A 20,424-nucleotide genomic window follows, 5' to 3' on the forward strand; every position below is an offset into this window, starting at 1 on the left:
AGGAAGACGATGAAAAATCATGAGTAAAATCACACTATGTACACATTGATGTAAACTTAACAAAATATCAAAGCATTTCCTTAAACTCATTACAATTACCATTACCATAGTGCTTGTGTGCATAAAAAACAAACCTAGTGTCTTGATATTCAACTCTGAATGAAAATATCTACTGTATTAAGTGTGTGTAAACTCGTAATGTGGAAAGCATGTCTTTCTTCTGTCCTTACACAGACTTCATTCTTCAATCTTCATCCTATGTTTGGTCCAGTTGATATGAATAGCTTTGATAATTTTATAGAGCCCCTTACTACAATAAAAGCACATGTCCTTTTGACACTACAAAAAGCACATTTGACAAATATTTTTTTGCAGAGAGGAGTTTATGAATAAATTTGTCCTGACAAAATAATGATGAATCACAACTTTTGTTCTTTGACACGACTGACAGTTGCATTACAAAAAAAAAGGAACCATCCTGGAAGCGTTATTTTCTTCAGGATCAGACCCTGTGCATTTGTGTGTGTGGAAGCTCCTCTGTTCTGCTCTGCGGCATCCCTAGAAAAGACACACACAGGGCATGAGTGTCCCCAGCCGTGTTGTAGCGCAGGCATGGAAAAACACACTGCCTGAACTGCTCACCAGCCATCTCCTCTGCCAGACTTCCTTCCAGGTAAGAAAATTCCTCTCGTGGTTGTACTTTTCTCTTCGTAGTCTCAAACATGCCAGTGCCTGCTGAATAGAAAAAATCTGATGTGTCCGGTGTGCCGGTGTGCTTATATACGCCTCCTGTTACGCTGTCACACGCTACCATTCTAGCAACGCCAATAGGATTGGAGTAGTTTCATTAATGATTTCAGCCCTGCCACGCCCAGAGGCATTCCCATAGTGTCATCACCGACGCAGTGTCTCCTTCCCCTTCTCGGGGAACAAGGGTTACATACGTAACCCGAGACGTTCTTCCAATTCTGCTGATGACATGAATGCAGCGGTACACACCAATACATTAGGATTAACAATTCACTAATATCATATATAACAATATAACACTCACAGCGACTTTTGTTGGCATAATGAGTACTTTTACTTTTGATACTTTAAGTACATTTTGCTAGTAAGGCTTTTTTAAAATTTCAATTTTACTCAAGTAAGATTTTGAATGCAGGCTTTTTACTTGAGTATTTGACATTGTGGTATTACTATTTTTACATTAGAAAATGAGCTGAATGCTTCTTCCACCAGTGTATCCGGCAGCGGATCAAAGAGCTAAACACATTCAAATAAATGTGTGATTGATTTGGTCTATGTGTCATTGCCCGGAGTTCTTCAGTATGCTGGGGAAGCATAAAAAGGCCATTTATCTAATACACTCATAGAGTGATGGAATAATCTGAAGACGGGATGTAAATCTTATATTTGCTGGTGTACAACGTGCTAAAATTAAAAAATCCAGAATGAACCAGACATAATAACACCAGAAATCTCCAGTGCTATTCCTTCCGTCTGAAGAATGTTTTAAAAGCAGAAACATCTACAGAATATGACTATGAACACCATTCATGTAGCCCACATGCAGACACTGTACTTTCAATCCACATGTTACTGGATGTTTTCTGTGGAAGTGATTGTGTGTAGGTGCTGTCATCTGTACCAGACTGTGCCGGCTTTCTTTCAGCACAGCTACTAACTGGATAATTAAGGGTGCTCTATACACTCCAATTAGCAGGCGATGCCAAGGGGAGGAGGGATTGCTCAACTATATCCGAGGAAAGCAGCGTAAAACCGGGTGATACACATCAAATCACAGCAAAAGGCTAATGTGTGCGAGATGAGGGCACATGCATTACAGCCTGCAGGAGGGAATGAGGCAGGTTTCTAAATAAATACTGCCAAGGTTGCTGCTGCACTGTGGCACATCACTGCCAAACCCATAATCTCATACTGTTTATTTTCCCAAGTTGCTCTCCCGCTCTCTCTCTCTCTCTCTCTCTCTCTTGCTCAGCCTCTCTTCACTCTCTCTCTGCCTGTGCCTTTCACTTCATGCTGTAAAGGCCTCAAAGGAATGGTGTTTACCACAACAGTGTGTGAGCCATCAGAAACACCTTCAGGAGCTCCTCCCTTTTCCTGGTCAGATTTTTTTATTTCATAATTCCTCTGAGAAACGACTGTGACTCTGTTGTGGCTTTCTTTGCGTGCATACAAACATATATACATACTGCAAGTGTTTGGGGGGCCTTCACCTTTTCCAACAGGAAAATATACAGTATGCTTGAAATAACAAGTGTTAAAATGGGGAAGCCAGCTAATCCCACTGTTTCCACCGTGTACACTGAAGCTTAATATGTTTATTCTTTTATTATTCTTTTTTTCTTTGTTTGTTAAATTAGCTGTTCATTTTAGGATTCTAGGACTTTTGTAAAAGAGAAAAACAGACTGGATGTGTCCATGTTCCTGTCTAGCTTCACTGTCTTGGATGTGAGCACAGTGCTTGGATCAAATTGAGACAGATGAATCAATGGTTTCACACCATCACCCCTCAAACACCCATGTCTTATGACTTCATTCCTCCGTGATTCTATTTCCATCGACTAAATGCAGGCTACATTTAAATCTGGGGTCATGGTTATTAATTACTCCGCCGAGTTCAGCTGAAAGCCCAGGGAAACTGGGAGGAGTAGATGCACGGGGAGCGACGCCGGAACACGCAGACAGGAACAAAGGCATGCCACGAGGGTTCATGCCTCCCACTGCTACAAACCCACATACCGCCGTGGCTCTGCAGGCAGAGGTTAGGACCACCTAGGCAGATTTCCCCTGGGGGCTATTATCGCCCGGAAGATAAAATGATTTTCAGACAGAGGAGCTTCCACACACACAAATGCACAGGGTCTGATCCTGAAGAAAATAACGCTTCCAGGATGGTTCCTTTTTTTTTGTAATGCAACTGTCAGTCGTGTCAAAGAACAAAAGTTGTGATTCATCATTATTTTGTCAGGACAAATTTATTCATAAACTCCTCTCTGCAAAAAAATATTTGTCAAATGTGCTTTTTGTAGTGTCAAAAGGACATGTGCTTTTATTGTAGTAAGGGGCTCTATAAAATTATCAAAGCTATTCATATCAACTGGACCAAACATAGGATGAAGATTGAAGAATGAAGTCTGTGTAAGGACAGAAGAAAGACATGCTTTCCACATTACGAGTTTACACACACTTAATACAGTAGATATTTTCATTCAGAGTTGAATATCAAGACACTAGGTTTGTTTTTTATGCACACAAGCACTATGGTAATGGTAATTGTAATGAGTTTAAGGAAATGCTTTGATATTTTGTTAAGTTTACATCAATGTGTACATAGTGTGATTTTACTCATGATTTTTCATCGTCTTCCTTTGAGAATCATGATGACCTGCGCAGTTTGAAACGGTGTTCACATGCCCCAAACACTGAAAGAGGCGCTTACTTACTCTGATCATGACTTTACCTTGATTAAAGTAAGTGGTGTACGACAACTTCTTGAACACAGACAGATGATGATGATGAAGGAAGACAGAAAGTTGTCGCACCCAAGATAGGAGCAATCGCGGCTCAGAGGGTGAAAGTGGCGTGTGGGGTGAGTTGAGAGACCCAGCTGTTTATCCTAGTCATAACTGCTCCAAACCTAAACCCAAACCCAACTAGCCAATCAGCATATACTTTAACACCTACTTCTGTTGGCATGCTTACCAATTTGTGTTAATAGGTGTCACTGCTGCTTTTGGGCCTCTGAGAAAAGTGTCTGTGGCAACGCTTAGAAGTCTTTCCAAAGCCCCTTTTCCACTGCACAGTACCAGCTCGACTCTGCTCGACTCGCCTTTGTTTGGTTTTCCATTGTAGAAATGTTGTACCTGTACCTGCTTCCAGGTACTTTTTTTCGTATCACCTCCGTTGAGGTTCCAAGCGAGCTGAGGGATACTAAAATGTGACATGAAAACACGGCAGACTGCTGATTGGTCAGAGAGAATTGTCACTATTCACTGCATCATCATTGCGTGCGCCAGACAGAGGCCAGCAACAGAAAGTTTTATATTTTACAGTTTTCGTATGGAATTTCATCACTAAATCCACTTCTGAGAAGTTTTGAGGTGAGAAATCAGCTGTGTAGATTTCAAATATTGGCAGTTTTACGAAAAGTGATGGCGGAACAAAAATGTGCTTGAAAAGTTTCGGGGGTTGAGGAGCTCTGCAAGTGGCGACAGGGGAAGCCTGCCCCAACCTGCGGGAGGAGCTCCCGAGGCCGGCCAACCGCCCGCTCACAGAGCCCTCTGCTCCCGCCGTCACACAGACCGCTGCAGCAACAACGGCAGAGGGAAACACAGCTGGAAGGTTTTCATACCGCTTATCTGTCTTTACATTCTGAGTAATGTTGAAACGTTTTAACTTAAAAAAGAGAAAGATGTGTGGATCGCTGGTGTGTGTGTCGCATTGAACATTACGTTGCGGCAGTTGTGTGTGGCGTCGCTATGACGACCAGCTATATTGAGGGGTACTATCTCTGGGTACTATCTGCAATGGAAAACGGAGCATAGCCAAACCAAATCGAGTACAGTCGAGGCGAGTTGAGCTGGTACTGGTAATGGAAAAGTGCCACAAGTTGTTGGTCACCTTGCCCACAATGATTGACAGCCATTGACAGAGTGGTAATTCGACAGCTGTTGAATGAAGAAGAGGAAGTTTTAGGGCTATGTTCTTTTGAGTCATTTGTGGGCGTGAACAGGTGTCTTGTGGGTGTGTCAGCGTGTCAGCTCAGTCACCAAAGATTATTAGACTTGAACCCGCATCATTTGTTACGAGTTCAGCATCCTTAGAGTCAATGATGTCTCAGTGATTTTTCACCATTTATACTCCTCCTCGCCATCTGTGTATATGGTTAATTTATACTTGAGTAAGTAGAATCTTGGAAAATGATTTACACTGAGGGTATCTGAATTACAAAACAAGCATTTGTTAATGAACCAAACGTCACTTCTAAACAAAGTGTAAGTCTAAACAGATATTTACAAATAATTGTAAAACACTTAACGTAGACGTCTTTGCTTCTTCTCTGTCGTATGTATTGCCAGCTCTCAATAAAATTAAAGCGTAGCCTTTAGCAGCCTATAGGCCTGTGTCACACAGCTCACCTGGAGACTTAGAACTGTGTCAGTGTAGCTGTCAGTTTGTTTACTCACACCCAAACCTGTCTAAAAGTAAAAGGAATGCAGGGATTGTTTATTCCTCTGTGACATAATGTCATTTTAAGTGATCTGTCACGTGGAGATCAGTCAATTGACAGATAATTAATCTGCAACAAGTTTGATAGTAGATTAAGTCAGTTTTTAAGTAGAAATATCAAACATCCACTGCTTCTAGCCCCAAAATATATATATTTGCTTGTTGTCTTCATCCTCTGTGAAATTAAATCGAATATTATTGGGTTTTGTGCAGTTGGTCCAACAAATCAACGATAATAATAATAATAATCTGCAAATGAATCGATAATAAAAATCATTGTTTGTTGCAGCCTGAATGATAATGACTTGATTGATAACTAACAAAACAGGCACTACCACTGCCTAATAATAGACACTTAATAAAGGGTTTATAAGATGCCACTGCCGGCTTTATTAATGGTTAATAAATAAGGTATTAATTCTTTATAGATCGATTGGCATCGAGATAGCTTATAAGCCTTTAATAAGAACAACTTTGGGTTGTTGGGTTGTGAAAAGTCTTGTTTATTGGGTTGACCATCTGACCTTGGGTGATTAATTAGTAATCAGCCTCAGTATGGAGTTACAGAGGGGATGGTCCTAGTTAACTTATTTCTAAACTTCACCCTGTGGCTTACAGCCTATAAATGCTAATGTAGAGGGAAAATAATCTGGTACTGATTGGAGTCATAATTATTTCAACTCAAAGCTTATATGTTCCTCACCATGAATTAATGCACAGTCAGTGTCACACTTGGTGGTGGTCGTGGGGTATAAATGTATCCGCCTGTGGTCAGCCTGTGGGAGCTGTAAGCATGGGTGGCCAGCAGGTGGGATTTATAATGCTGATGAATCCCGGAGGTGTTAGTAATTATGGCTGTCGCTGGACGGACGGTGGGGGGGGCAACCAACCAGACAGAGGCATTTTATCTTAATCACAGCTCAGCTCCATTCAAATTAATTTGACAAGTTTCCCCAATCCTATCTGGCAAGTGACACCCCCCCCTTTCTTCCTCTCTAAGTGCCTCGTCATAAAATAAATCTATTAAAACAGATTTCGTGAAAGAGGCCACAAGGCTATAAGGTTGCAAGACGCAGATATTTCCAGTAGATATTTTTCTCCCTGTAGGGCGCCCTGAGCCATCCATCCCTCCCACCTCCCGAGTGTTTCTATAGTAATTTCCAGCCAATGATCAGTAGGTGTCCACATCCCTGCTTCCTCACCTCAGCACCAATCAGCCACACACAGCGACAGGAGACACGGACTGAGCAGAGACCAGGCAGACACACAATACAGCCCCCGGATCAAGAGGAGAGGAAACACCGAGCCCCCATTTGCGATTTACCACCCTTCTTTTTATCCTACGACACCTTTTGGCTTATTTATGCACTTTCCAACCTTTTTCTAACGTGACAAGAAAGTCGATAAAAAATGGTCCTTTTGTTTTGAGCGCTTTGAACACACACACACACACACACGCACACGCACACGCACTCGTGCCGCTCTCCTCCGGCAGCCTATGTCTGTGCGTCTTCTCGCATCTTTGCATTATTTTTCCCCCCACGTATCGCTTCGCAGTAATGTGCCGTTACACGGTCGCGGGCTGGTAGCATCTTGGGAGCTCTTCTCAACAGGAACCTGGTAGGTGATGCTCTCTCTCTCTCGCTCTCTCGCTCTCTCTCTCTTTCTCCGTGTCCGTCCGTATTTTGCCGTCCACTTGCATGCGTTTTATCCCCGTTTCCCCCTGTCCCGATTTGGGTCTGTGTGGCTGCCAAGTGAGCCAGGCAATGTCAGATTATTTTATATAGGATTTTATTTGGACTATTGCCACGCACTGCCCTCTTCGGATTATCTATGCATGACCTTTGATCTGAATGTCTCCCGCAGACCTGAGTGTAGCCTAATTAATGGCACCATGGTGCAGCAGCTGCACAATGGTTCGTCATCGGACGTGGCTTTTTTTTTTTTACTTTTCTTTCTTCAATCTCCTTCACGCACTCGCCACCTTTCTCTCTCCCTCTCTCTTGTCTCTCCTTCCTCTCTATGTCTCCCTCTCCAGCTGCAAGTATTGAACATTTCTGTCTCTCTAAACTTTGTTTACAGGCTGAAAATCAATGTCCGTGACTTGATTGCCTTTGGGCTGCGTATTTCGCTCCAGGGGTGAATTGATTAAGTAATAATGAGCCTGAGGAGGGCTGATCATTAAGCCAAGGAGGTTTTGTTTACTGGTGGCTGCAGGTTGTTTTGGATGCCACATCGACACTGAACCTCTGGACTCGATGGTGGATAGGACGTTGGTCACATCAAAATAAAAATAACGATCACTGAAAATAAACGACGTTGGATATTTTAGTACATGTTAGAAAGTGTATTGAGGCACTTCATGTAAAAAAAAATAGCCTGTGGGCACTTGGACAATATTGAGACTTGTATTGTCTGAATCATTTTGGTACTTTTAAATGAAGGCAAACCTGCTAAGACATGTTTAGAAGGGGATGCACTTCTGCATTCAGATGACTTTGATAAAGCCACCCTGTATGATCTCTCTAGTTCCATTTCTTCTTCTTTTTTTTTTCTCGAGACAGCTGCTGGGTAGCACCATAGAAGTGATTTGAAATGCTTTAGTGTTCCAGCAATGGATCAGCTCTGGCAATTAAGAGAGAAAGCCCAGAAAAAGGTAATGGAAGTAGGGGGAGATGTGTCTAATGGGCTTTTATCTGTGGAAACCAAATCCAGACAGACTGGTGGAGAGAGAGAAAGGAAATGGAGCCCCCCCCCCCCCCCCCCCCCCCCCCCCCCCCCCCCCCCCCCCCCCCCCCCCCCCCCCCCCCCCCCCCCCCCCCCCCCAAGCCCTCCACCACACACATGTACACCTATATACACCCTTGGAGACACACACACACATCCCATCCTGAGGCAGCCGACACTGTAGTTGGTCTGGTTCACAATCTGGATGTAAATCCACCAGTGGCTATCTGTGTTGTTACTGAGTAAATGTAATAGAGCTGGCCATGAATGAATACCAGGTGCTCTTAAGAGGCTGGACAGAGTGGTGTTTACATGGATGGGCCATCTCCACTCTTTGGAGAAGATGGAAAATATGTGAAGATATTTAACTATGTTCCTCCTGGCACTCAAAACAGATTATTTTTAAGAGCTCATATTGCAGGCCTAAGGTAAAAAAAAATTCTTTGTGTTTGTAGCTACTGCTGTCATAATCCAAATTCTAGTGAGACGCTCCTCTGACTTTTAAAAATAGTGATATTTTTTGATTTAAAATTACAATTATATAGTTTGATGAAATGTACCCTTGTGTATTAAAATGTATTTATTCATTGTGTGAAGTAGCTGATTGGACTTTCATCAAAATTTGTAAGAATACTTTGACAAGACATCTAAACAATGTTGAAAGTGTGGCTTTTTTCCTGAAGCATGCAAATTTGTTTTCTTATTATAATAATAACATGTTGGTCTGTCACAGCTTTCACGTTATTGACACCAGATGAAGATCAGTTCTGACAACTTGTGATAGTTCCATTACAAAACGCAGAGTGTAAACAATGTGCCAGAGGATTCTTCAAATGTTCAGCAGGTATCTTCACAGAAAAGTTGAAGCATAGAAATGCAATCTGATTAGAATGAAAACATTTGTCTCTTTTATGTGTAACTGTTGTTTCTTTTTTTGTTTTTGTTTTTTTGTTTTGCTTTGCTTTTAGCACTGGAGAAGATAAACCAGGATGGTAACACACTGTTCGTAACCAGCTTCAGTTCGATAAAGGCCACAGCAACCCAACTCTCTTCTCCTGAACACTGACAACCATTTCCCAGCCATGTCTAACATAAACAATGCTCTTTGCATTGAAAACGGACAGAACGCAGATGTGTCTCTCTTACAAAAGGATAATCTTCAGGATGGTGGATTAAGCCAGCTTTTGGATTATAACGCCGAAATGGAAAGGTACCGGTCTTTTGCAAACTTTTATAAAACCAATGGGGCATTTCCACAGACTGCTAAGATTGCCCGCATCACAACACCCATTTTTCCCAGTGCTAGAATTGGCATGTCCCCTTGGAACTGCGATAACGCCATGCTCTGGGGAAGGAAATCAGCAGCAATAAACCCTAATAGGACCAGCATGCATAGAAATGACTCCCAGAGGCCGGGGAAGCCTGGCGTACCGCCAGAGACGCTGCAAATGGCAAATAATAATTTCCTCTCTACCTTATCCCCTGAACACTGCAGACCTTTAGCAGGAGAATGCATGAACAAGCTGAAATGCGGCGCTGCTGAAGCAGAGATAATGAATCTCCCAGAACGCGTTGGAACTTTTTCCGCTATCCCGGCTTTAGGGGGCATCTCATTACCTCCCGGGGTCATCGTCATGACAGCCCTTCACTCCCCCGCAGCCTCAGCAGCCGTTACAGACAGTGCGTTTCAAATTGCCAATCTGGCAGACTGCCCACAGAATAATTCCTCGGTATCCAGTGGAAACCCAGCGAAGAAGAAAAGGAAAAGGTGTGGGGTCTGTGCACCCTGCAGGCGGCTAATCAACTGTGGTGTCTGCAGCAGTTGTCGGAACCGCAAAACAGGCCACCAGATCTGCAAATTTAGGAAATGCGAGGAGCTGAAGAAGAAGCCAGGCTCGTCGCTGGAGGTGAGAACCGGGGCTCTGCTTCCCCTTCTTTTGTTATTATCCCCTTGCACTCCAAAGCATTAACCTTTTCATCCAGTCACGTTCTAAGCCCTTGAAAATTGTTTCCATGCCCACCCATGCCTGAACATCCCCCCGGCTTCTCAAATCTGCCTACCCGCCTAGCCTAATTGGCAGTAATTAGGGGTGTTTGTGTGGAGCGCAAGCTGAGCTTGGCTCAGACACCCCTAATTGCTGCCAGTCAGGCTGGGGCTGGAACGCATCCGAACAACCCCGAGCTTGGCTCAGCTCCAAGCAGGGCTGGGAAATGGTTTTCAGCAGAGAGCCATCCCTCTCTGCACCCGGTCATTTTAACCAATTATGGAAACCGTCTCTGGATGGGGAGAATCAATAACCCACAAAGCCTCAGCCTCCGACCACCAAGAGATGGTGAGAGTGATGGCAGGGCTGCTGATGGTATTTCTCAAAACATCCCCCAAGTTTAGTGTGGGGAGGGTAGTGAAGCACCCAGACTGATCTTCTCCCACTGATCCTTAATGAATTGATTGTGCATGTACAGGAGGGTTGAGATGAAATCATTTTATATTATATTTGTGTCATTATGGCCAATTATGGATCAATCTGGGGCATGATACATATCTAGAAGGGTGCAGAGGCAGAAAAGAAACATTGTCACAAAAACATATTAAGTAGTGGCTTAATTGACAAATAGCAAGAGGCTTCATTAGGACACAATCAGAGGGCAGTGTTGTGTTTAAAGGTTCATTTTAATTGATTTATTTAGTAGCTGACATTTGGTTATCAAGTGCAAAGGCAGAATGAATGTTAAGTTGCAAATACAGTTCTCTTTACCCTGAGAGTTTGAACTTGCTCACTGACTTAACAGGAGCCTGTATGGATGAGTCACCAACAAATGCAACCTGAGGGCCAGATGATTTGCTCATTAATTAAGTAATTACACAGAGAGGAAATAGAGGTTAATTATAAAATATTACATAATCTACTCATGGAAAAACACCACGTATGGATTCCTTTGTTCATTATAAATTTGTGGCTTCACATTGTCTATCTCCATGATTTTTTGGATTGATAATTTTTAAATGTTCATTTTGGTAGATAAAACTCTTCATTTAGGTGTGTTAAACACCTAAAAAGGATTCAAAGTACATTGAGATTGTACCTGAATGCAAATGTTGAAGTTTGTTCTTGTCCATGTTGTGTTGACGAGCTCAATGTGACATAACATATCATTATTTATTCATATATTTCTCATCATTTATGTCTCGCATACTCTGCAATGTAGTGCAGCATGGAGGTTTTCTGGTCATTCAATCTCATTTGACAGCATGCCATCCACAGATAATATCCCTGATCAAAAGCTTTACCACTCTGCAACTAAAACAGAAACTGAAAGGCTAACCTAGGTCTGTTTTTTGTTGTTGAAGTTGTTGTTGTTTTTGTTACCTCTTTAACCCCTAACAGCAGGCCAATCATTATAAACACATGCTGGGCGGACAAGCACGGTTCAAACCTCCAGAGATTTGCTTAAAACTTTAGTTAAGATCCCAATGTTTTCAAAGGGTCACAGTAGGATTCATTTTAGGAAAAACAGTTTTACACTGCAAAAAAATTCCATCTTGACAAGTTCTTAAAAAAAAAAAAATGTTACAAGTATAAAGTACAAAAGTATATGTGCAAAATCTGCTATCAAAATGTTTCCACTACAAATGAACTACTTTCAAGAATTTTCCAGTAAAATGACCTGAAACTAGTTGATTTACATTGGGGCAAAAAAGATAAAGATAAACTTCATAGAAAGAGATTATTTCTATTTAGTGCTGCCATAAGAACCATAGTGTCATGGGTTTGAATATTTCCTTTAGTATCTTGTACAGTGGCTTAAATTGAGTTTTGGAAACTTTTCATACAGTGTGGAGCACTGGGGAAATTGGGAAAGCAAGGCTTAAGAATTTAAATAAAGGGGTCACTGAAAGGATTATGGGTTATAGGTTGGTCGTGTAACTAAAAAAGTGGCAATCAGAATTTTTGTTGACTGAATATATCATGTACTAACAGGTGTCCTAAACAGGTGTCCAGGAAGCTGACCTCACACTCATAATGCATGGGTAGGCTCACTTTTAGAAAACATCCATTTGCGAAGACGGTTAGAATTATACAGGGTGTGAAAACCCCCCAAACAAATCCACACTTGCTTTTAAAAGCTTCTTCGCTGAGTTCAGTAATTCATATTATGGACTTCTCCAGCAGTAATTGTTATTTTTGACTCTGCATCTGTAATTACAGGTGCACCTTCTGCTCCGGAAATGGGTTTGAGTTTGAAGGCCCCTTAGAGGTGTGAAGTTGTGCTCTTGCTTCGGCAAACTTTTATATGTACTAATGGTCGCTCACAGTTCAGCGGGATTCGATTGAGGAGTGTGACGAATCAGGTGCTGAAGTGACTTTAGAAGGAGAATTTGCAGCCCATGCGTGCAAATTCACATGTGAGCAGTCACACATATGCACACTCCGTATCTCACTCTTTCTCTCGCACACAAAGACGTATGCAAACACACTTGCATCCACACTCTTACCACATGCTCACAAACAAACAAACAAACACACACACAAAAGATGAGCCGAGTGTACCTTTTGCCTTGGAAGAGACGATAAGCTACTGGCAGCCAGCTAGATTTGGCTGTCAGTGTTTTCCACATGGGAATCACCCTGAACTAATTATATCTTAAGCAGCGGTGGAAAATGCAAATCAGAATTTTACTCACACCCCTGAAATCGGAGAGCCAATTTAATCTAATACCCCCTTTAATTTAGCGCGCTAATGCAAGGCCCTAGAGAATTGCCCTGTGTCACTGCTGTGCTGTTCTGCAGCAGATTCCACTCTCTCTCTCTCTCTTTCTGTGTGTCTCTGTGCTACTCTCAGGCTCCAGGATGGATTAGTCTGGCAAAGGAATCTCATCTAACCTAACATTTCCCGTGCAGTTACCTTTGCGTAGCTTCAGCTCCTATGGCTCAAAGGTCCTTCATTAACTTTCAAATGCAATAATACTTGTATGTGGGCAAGCTGTGTCTTCACCTCTGTTTACCTCACATGTTTACCTCAACTTTGCTTTTATTTCTGCAGAGATACTCATGAAAATGGGCCTTAGCTGTTCCTTTTGTTATGTTTGCCAGCTTGTGTTGCTTAATACATTGATTAACGTTGCACTAAAATTGACATGGTGTGAGGACATCCATAAATCCTTATCGTTTTCTAAGGCAAGGCCAATCTTTTTAACTTGTGGCGCTTTAAAAGGATGCATCATGTTGATCAAAGGTACTGTATGTCCTTGGTGTGGACATGATTTGTTAGCAGTTCACCCATACACTGATTTCCCTTCTCAGATTGTTTCATTTGAAGGATATATAATTTTGTGTTAATTATCTTGACCCTTCAGATTTATCTTGGGACCCCTTGGATTGGGAACCATTCTTCTGAGGTACTTGGTATTCATCATCCAGCGTGTGGCTCAATGGTAATACTTTGCTTTAAGATAATCTCAATAATCTTTAAAATATTGTCGCTGCAGCACCACAGCGAGGTTCAGAATGGCTTTTAATGTTTTTTCAAAGTTTATGATAAAGTTTTATTCTAATTGTGGCAAGTTGCCTTTCAATTAAATTCATTTTATTGGTGCAATTTTATATTGTTTGTATTAGTTATCTGTCAGTCAAGCTAATGTAGGGGTTGCCTTCATAAACAGTATTAAGTGTGAACTGTATACATCTCACAGCCAATTTAATATTTCAAATATTCTTTGAGGTTGTCACTAGAACTTTATAGTAATCTTGTATTCAGAAATCTTAAAAAATACACACACAGTTCCTACAGTTTATAATTTACCAGTAACAGTGTCACAGTGAAAGTGATTTTTTTTATTAATAGTACAGATTTTAAACATGTCAGTCAGTCTAGTGTTAATGTTAATATTCTGACAGAAAACAATATGACTTGATATGGAGTAATAAAGACTTCATAGTTAAGTCAGAAGTAGAGTTCAGTAAAATATTTGTTGAAAGTCAGAAGTTAGTGTCTATTTTTCACTATGTTGTGCAGTCAGACATTTCATTAAATCAGTCCAACAAAGACATTACTTTTCTGTAGTGAAACATCTGACCAGTGTAGTGAAATATTACAGGACGACTTCCAGTCACGCTACACTCTCAATCTAATATCCAACAAGACTTTCAAAACATTTATAATATGTGGATTTGAGTTGTGCACTCATTTATGTGTTTTTTTATGTGTTAAGGTTTTGCTTGTGAATGACTTGTTAAATTTAATGGCTTCAGATAAATGTATAAAAAAACTATAAACAGCCGTTACTATATAATTTAATAGAAAAATAACATCCTCAGAATTATGTGATTTCAAGTACCATCGCACTGGGTTGTTGATAATAGTGACAGGAACAATTTGCCTTAACAGCACTTCTGTTTTTAATGTTCATAATCCTGCAAAAACAAAAATCCTTGAAAGAACATCCAACCTGGCTCCTATTTGATTAGTCGCATAACACGGTGTAGAAAAAGCAGGAAAAGGGCAAAACAGAAATCCAATTGAGCAGATTCCCTCTTTCAATTAGCAAATGTCAAAGGCCAGCATCAACTCACGAGCAAGAAAACAGCATCCTAGAGTAAGCGGATGTTCTTTCTCTCCCTCTCTCCTTCTGTTCTTTGTGTAATGTTGATATGACTACATGAAATGGAAGAGATGAAAAGGTGGCATGGCTGCCTAGAAACCTTTGCTATTGTGATAAAAGACAAGGCCCAAAATGGTAGGAAGCAGTTCCTTGAGGAAAATAGCTTGGATTCAGCCCCTTAATGAGAGCACGGGAGCCAAATAAGCAACGGCAGCCAGGTCTAATTTGTTTTAGGTGTGCTCAGAATAGATAAGGACAAATCTGTGGCCTTCACCCCCTCCCCCCAACCTTTGCCTCCCTGGAGATAACAGTGAGTGCTGCCAGCCAATCTCCGTGGGCAAAGGAGAGGGGGTAAAGAATTTTTTTTTAAAACACAGAAGGAAAAGCCTAGGGGACAGACGGCCTTTAGATCTGCAGATCTCTAACTTACTGGATTTATTCAAGCTTTAAAACTGCAGATTAATTTGGTCACAGAGGTCTGGGGGAGTGTGAAAAAAGAGAAAAATGAGACCTTACGCCGACGCGCATCTCAACCTAAAGGGCAACCTTAAGCTCCTGTCAAGACAATAGGATTTTGCCATCTGAACCATGATGCAGACCGCTTAATTATACACATCTTTCCTGCAAGCTACCCTCAGCTACTTAAGAGCATGGGCCCCCTTATTCATTGTCATGCCCTTTTTCCCCTAGATTGGTTGTGCCGTGTGGATTTTCTGTCAGCTTCCATTTGCACAGAGTAGCTGTTCTCCTTAGGCGTTTGCTGTGCTCAGAAAGGCACCACCGCATGGCACTGTTAAAGAATTCATAGTTTTTGCCACTGCAACCAATTAAGGCCAAAGCGTAATCGGAGGCGTCTGGACGATGCCCTTACATTATGTGGTCTGTCGCCTCCTCTGCCCCTGTTTGATTTAACATCCCTGGTTCAGTGGTAAAAGAGAACTCGTTGTCATTGTCTTTATTATAGTGCGAGGAAAGAGAGAAAGAGAGAGAGGGATGGGGGTAGAAAGCAGCCAAGTGGAGGATGGACAGCGTGAGAGAGCAGGTGCGGGAGGACGTTAATGTGTGGCACTTTAAATTTTAAACAGATGAGAATAAATTATTAATGCTGACTCTGGCTAAGAAGTTAAAAGGTATCTCGTCATTACAGAGAGCCTGTATGGAAAAAGTGTGAGAGAAAAGTCTCCAGCAAATGCATCGTGGGATTGCACTGAGAGCATCGCAGCAAGGTGTTTTTTGTTCTTCATAAAAATGACGTGATCTTGACTTGTTTTGATTTCTGCACACATTTTATGGTTTTATTTCACTACTAAGTACTTTTTTACAAATGTTTTTCCCTTGAAGAAATAATAAGAATTTTTGTTAATTACGATGTTAATGGTTGTGGTGCTAGATAGCATTCCCTCGTGTCATACGTTAAAAATACGAGTCGAGAAATAGCTTCTTAGCTAGTCAGAGGCTAGCTTACCTAAACAATGGAGTCTATAAACAGCATGTGTGAGGATGTATCGCTGACAGTGTTGGGCAAGTTATTTAGAAATTGTAAAATATTGGGGGGTTATAATAACTTTGGACAGGTTTGTGCAGCGTTGTTCACGAGCGAGAAAGAGGGAGCGAGCCAGGAGGTGCTGCATGAAGATATTCTTCTCAATACAGCTCCTCAATGAAAATGAACACGTGGCGGTCAGTGTTGATAATTATCCAAATTATAGGCTAATTATGGGAAACACTGCTTTCATTACCACCCCCCTTCACCCCCAAGCAGTCCCTCCCGACTTTTTAGCTAATCATATTCATAACAGCAGCAAGGAGTGTGGTATTTACAAAGCATATAACCTAGGTCTAACGTTTCTTAACGCCAGCGGCTGAAATAAAAAAATAAAGCAATTAAATCCTGACTTTTAAACAGCTTTTTTTCTGCACATGTAGCCTATTTATAAGAGCAGTATTCAGTAGTTACAAAACGCTACGCTAAAGCCACTCTCTCCTGACGAGTCCAAGCATCAGTGACAGCAGCTGCCGGAGTTTTGTTCTGCAAGTTTCACGTTGCTGTGTTGCTTCAGCAGACGCTTCAATAAATCAGATGTAGAAATGTTAGCGGTTGAAAGCTTTTTGCTGGTTTACACTAGACGACAATGTTCTTTGCATCAGACTGTGACACAATAATGGCAGTAGCTACTTACAGCTGTGGAAAGAACACCTCTCTCCCTCGTTCTCCATTCTTCCTTTAGTTTTGGCTATCAGTGGACATGAACAACAAAGTCCGGTGTTATGCCAAGTTTTGCCTGCCTGCCAAGAATTGCATGCACCTCCAAATACTACTTTTAAACGCTATTTTCTTTGTGGGGTTCATCAATGGTGTTAAATGATTCAAAGTATATATTTTATCTTTAATATTTTAATACACTTAGTAGAAGTACTATTCCTTGACATTCACTAAATATATGTGGTGATAACGCCGTTTGATCAATGAGCACAGCAAAGTGTCTGAAAAGGACCTAAAGAGGTGGATGCATAATTCGGCAGATCAAATTTTGTAGGCTACCTGCCGAGATTTGCATCCACCTCTTTTCTCAGTATAAATGACCGTTAACACCTGCGAGGTGTATGCAATTCTGCCGCACAGCAGGCCTGCCCACAGAAATGACTGGGCCCCTGACAAGGTCCAGTAAATGGGCCCTCCGCAAATTTGCTTTACTCATGTCAGCGCATGCTGTGCTCTCTGTCTATCTCCTTCATAAACACAGTCGTGGATTCATGTCAAGGATGGTGCCTTCACTAACGAGTAACGCAGCGTTACTTGCATTAGTAACTAGTAATAATATTACTGTTTTAGAAAAGTAATTAGTTACACTACTTAGTTACTGGGAAAAGTAATATTAACGTGTTACTGCCCACTGATCGCACTGTGTGCGCATGCGTGCGTGTGTGTGTGACACCACCAAGAGTCGGAAAGAGACGCTAACGCATTGACCTGCATTGAACCCAAAGTATAGATAATCTGCTCTGTATATGATTTCTATTTGATTGTACATCCTTGCTTTACTTTCCATCTCATATGTTGTCTCTCTTACTTTTTCACTCAAAACCACTAAACCACTAAATTACAGTTCTTCTATTGATTCTGAACAAGTCAAACCTCAAGATTCTCCTCATGGGTCTTAACGCTTCCTCCTATGGGTCTGATTGAGTGGATGCTTCTTATTGCCTAAGATGGTTCATTGACTTTAGACCAGTGAAGACACCGGTGGAAAGAGAAACTGCTAGCAAGACCTTATTTCCTTACGTTACTCCAACACACCAAACTCTTCTCTCCAACTCTGACACACATAAGTGCTTTTCGAAACCTCTGCTAGCCAAAGTTTGAGCATCAGCTGCTAACAACAATTCACATTTTAAACTAGGTTGGCTGAAAATCAAACCAGGAAACAAACAATAAGTAAACATGGATTTCATGAAAAGAATCAGGTGAATCTGGTAGTGCCTTGCATCGCAGGCCCAATCATTTAATTTAGCCATATAAATTACAGGTATGTTCACATGTATACTTGTAAATCTTGACCTATAGAATAAAAATTTTTTGTGTGTTGGCCAACTAATCACAGCTAGAAACATCAGGCTGTCACAAACGTTTTGTATTCAAAGGGCATCAGAGAACATGAATGATTTCAATTTTTTACACTGTATAAAAGAAGTGGACTCAATCATCATGACATCACCTATAAGTTTGTGGACTAACGTTTTGAAGCCTTGAGTTTGGCGTTTTGGCCATAGCCATTGCCATCTTAATTTTTTGTAACCAGGCACCAGACATCTCGATATTTAGATAAGACGGTGCATTAGCTAGCATGGTTAGCAAAGTGCATCTGTAATTCACATTTTAAATGGGATGCTCATTTTGGCTAGCAACAAACAAGCTTAAAACAAAATGTAGTTACCAGAAAAAATTTACACTCCTAATGAGCTTTTTCAAAGGCGCTGGTTAAATTTACACTGCAGTGTATACGAGTCACCTCTAGCCTGATTGACAGGACGCCGTGTTTCCCATTTGGCAATCACACGTTTCCCACCTTGTTAAACAAAAGGTGCTCCCACTCTAAAGCATACGTCTATTTTCCTTTAAATTGGACCATCATTTACTAAATGAAAAGTGTTTACTGAGTAATAAACCGAGTGAGAAGTAGGGTGATTTTGCCATTATTTCTAATGCAATCTTACTTATTTTTGCAAACAGTAGCGTGAACCCCTGCTGGCCATTATAAAGAATGCAGGTTTAAGGCACTTCCGCATTGGCTTTACTTTTCACTTCTCGCTAGTTTTACTTGTTGTATTGCATAACTACTTGAAAGTTTGGTGATGTGGCTTCTTGCCAACCCTTGTTTGCGTTTGGATCACAGATTGAGCTTTTTAAAAAGGGGTTTCCGTGGCAGCTAACTCTTAAAACGTTTTCCATATATATAGTACACGTTTACAAGATTTGTGCATAGTTGAAGTATTAAAGCATAGAAAAACATCTGAATGGTCCTTATTTAAATTGCAAAGTAACTTGATACAAGTTGAAATATTGACCTGCAAAAGAAAAAAATGACTCTGTATCCAATCTTTGTTAACCTCATTGTAGTTGGCAAACTAAATCAATAATACTGTATAGTAATATACAGTGCCACAGAATTGCAGTTCTGCAGATGTACTAATGAGTTTATATCTATGGGTTAAAAGGCAATAAATGACTGATGGCTTTGTGCCATTCAGCCAATAAAACTGATGTGAAAGGGAATTTGTGAGTGACAACTGGTGATAGGAGAATTCGGTCAACGTGGTTTAAGCGTTGCAGTTTCTGCAAGTCAAATCCTCGCACGCTGCCACCTCCTGTATTGTGGCTCTGCTCTCAGACTATGAATATTTCATGGCAAGCATCTGACACTATGCCCAGAAAGATATTTCAAGGTTTTTTTTTCTGATAGAAACCCTGGGGTTAGAGAGTGTCACAGAGGCGTGAAGTCGGTCTGTGGCCCTCAGGCAAAGGATAGGATTTATGATGCACCGGTTGATGTCATCAGGTGGATATTTTCATTCCTGAGTGGAGGGCCCCTTTGTCCTCCACGACTGATAAACCATTGAGCTGTTCATAGTTTGTCGTCACTCCTCAAAAGATCTGTTTTGTCTTTGGCATACTGTTAGTTAGCAGAGAAATGATTTCAATCTGCTCAGAATGCAAGCTGTGTTTTGACAAATTGTGACCGGTTTCCCCGTCTGATCAGTGTGGAGCTGGAATGACTAAGCAAGGGGGAGTCTGCTGGGATTAGCTCAGTCTTAAATGCTGCCTTTAGCATATTACATTGCCCACTGGCTTTATACAGTAACGATATCTCTCTTGTTTTCATCTTTGTCAAGTTTCACCTTCCAGTTTAAATAAAGCCTACTTATGTAATTCCTCATTTTAGGTTGCTTCAGGTGGAATATTAGTCTTATGACTAACTAGATGACTTTAATCCATGTCTTTCTTTTCAGGGAGGGAGCTTTTATACACATGCCTAGAGAGCTGACCTTACATTGTATGTGTATCTCAGTTAAATTAAATAAAAAACAAATTAAGACTACCTGCACAGCCTTGGATTTTTCAGTACAGTATATATATATATATATATATATACACACACACACACACATTAGTACAGTGGTTTCCTTTTTGGCACGTGACCCCTTAAAATTGACTTAACGTCTCTGAGAACCTATGCAGGGAAGGGTGTTATGGGTATGGTGTGCAGACCTGCATGTCAAGCAAGTTGATTGGTTGATTCAACTCCTGTAAAGAGTAAAATGTTTACATACAAGTGTAAGGC

General features: G+C 41.2%; 1 protein-coding gene across 1 annotated transcript in view; it reads left to right on the top strand.

Annotated features, from left to right (window-relative positions):
• cxxc4 (CXXC finger 4) overlaps positions 1-20,424 on the top strand; it is an 86,057-nt gene that overhangs the window by 47,977 nt on the left and 17,656 nt on the right. Inside the window, exons 2-3 of the mRNA XM_046047193.1 lie at positions 8,717-8,827; positions 8,952-9,890. Of these exons, the coding sequence (XP_045903149.1) occupies positions 9,066-9,890 (825 nt within the window). The 5' untranslated portion in view covers positions 8,717-8,827; positions 8,952-9,065. The remainder of the gene's footprint in view (positions 1-8,716; positions 8,828-8,951; positions 9,891-20,424) is intronic.

The sequence above is a fragment of the Micropterus dolomieu genome, linkage group LG04 (assembly GCF_021292245.1).
Source record: "Micropterus dolomieu isolate WLL.071019.BEF.003 ecotype Adirondacks linkage group LG04, ASM2129224v1, whole genome shotgun sequence".
NCBI classification, from domain to species: Eukaryota; Metazoa; Chordata; class Actinopteri; order Centrarchiformes; family Centrarchidae; genus Micropterus; species Micropterus dolomieu.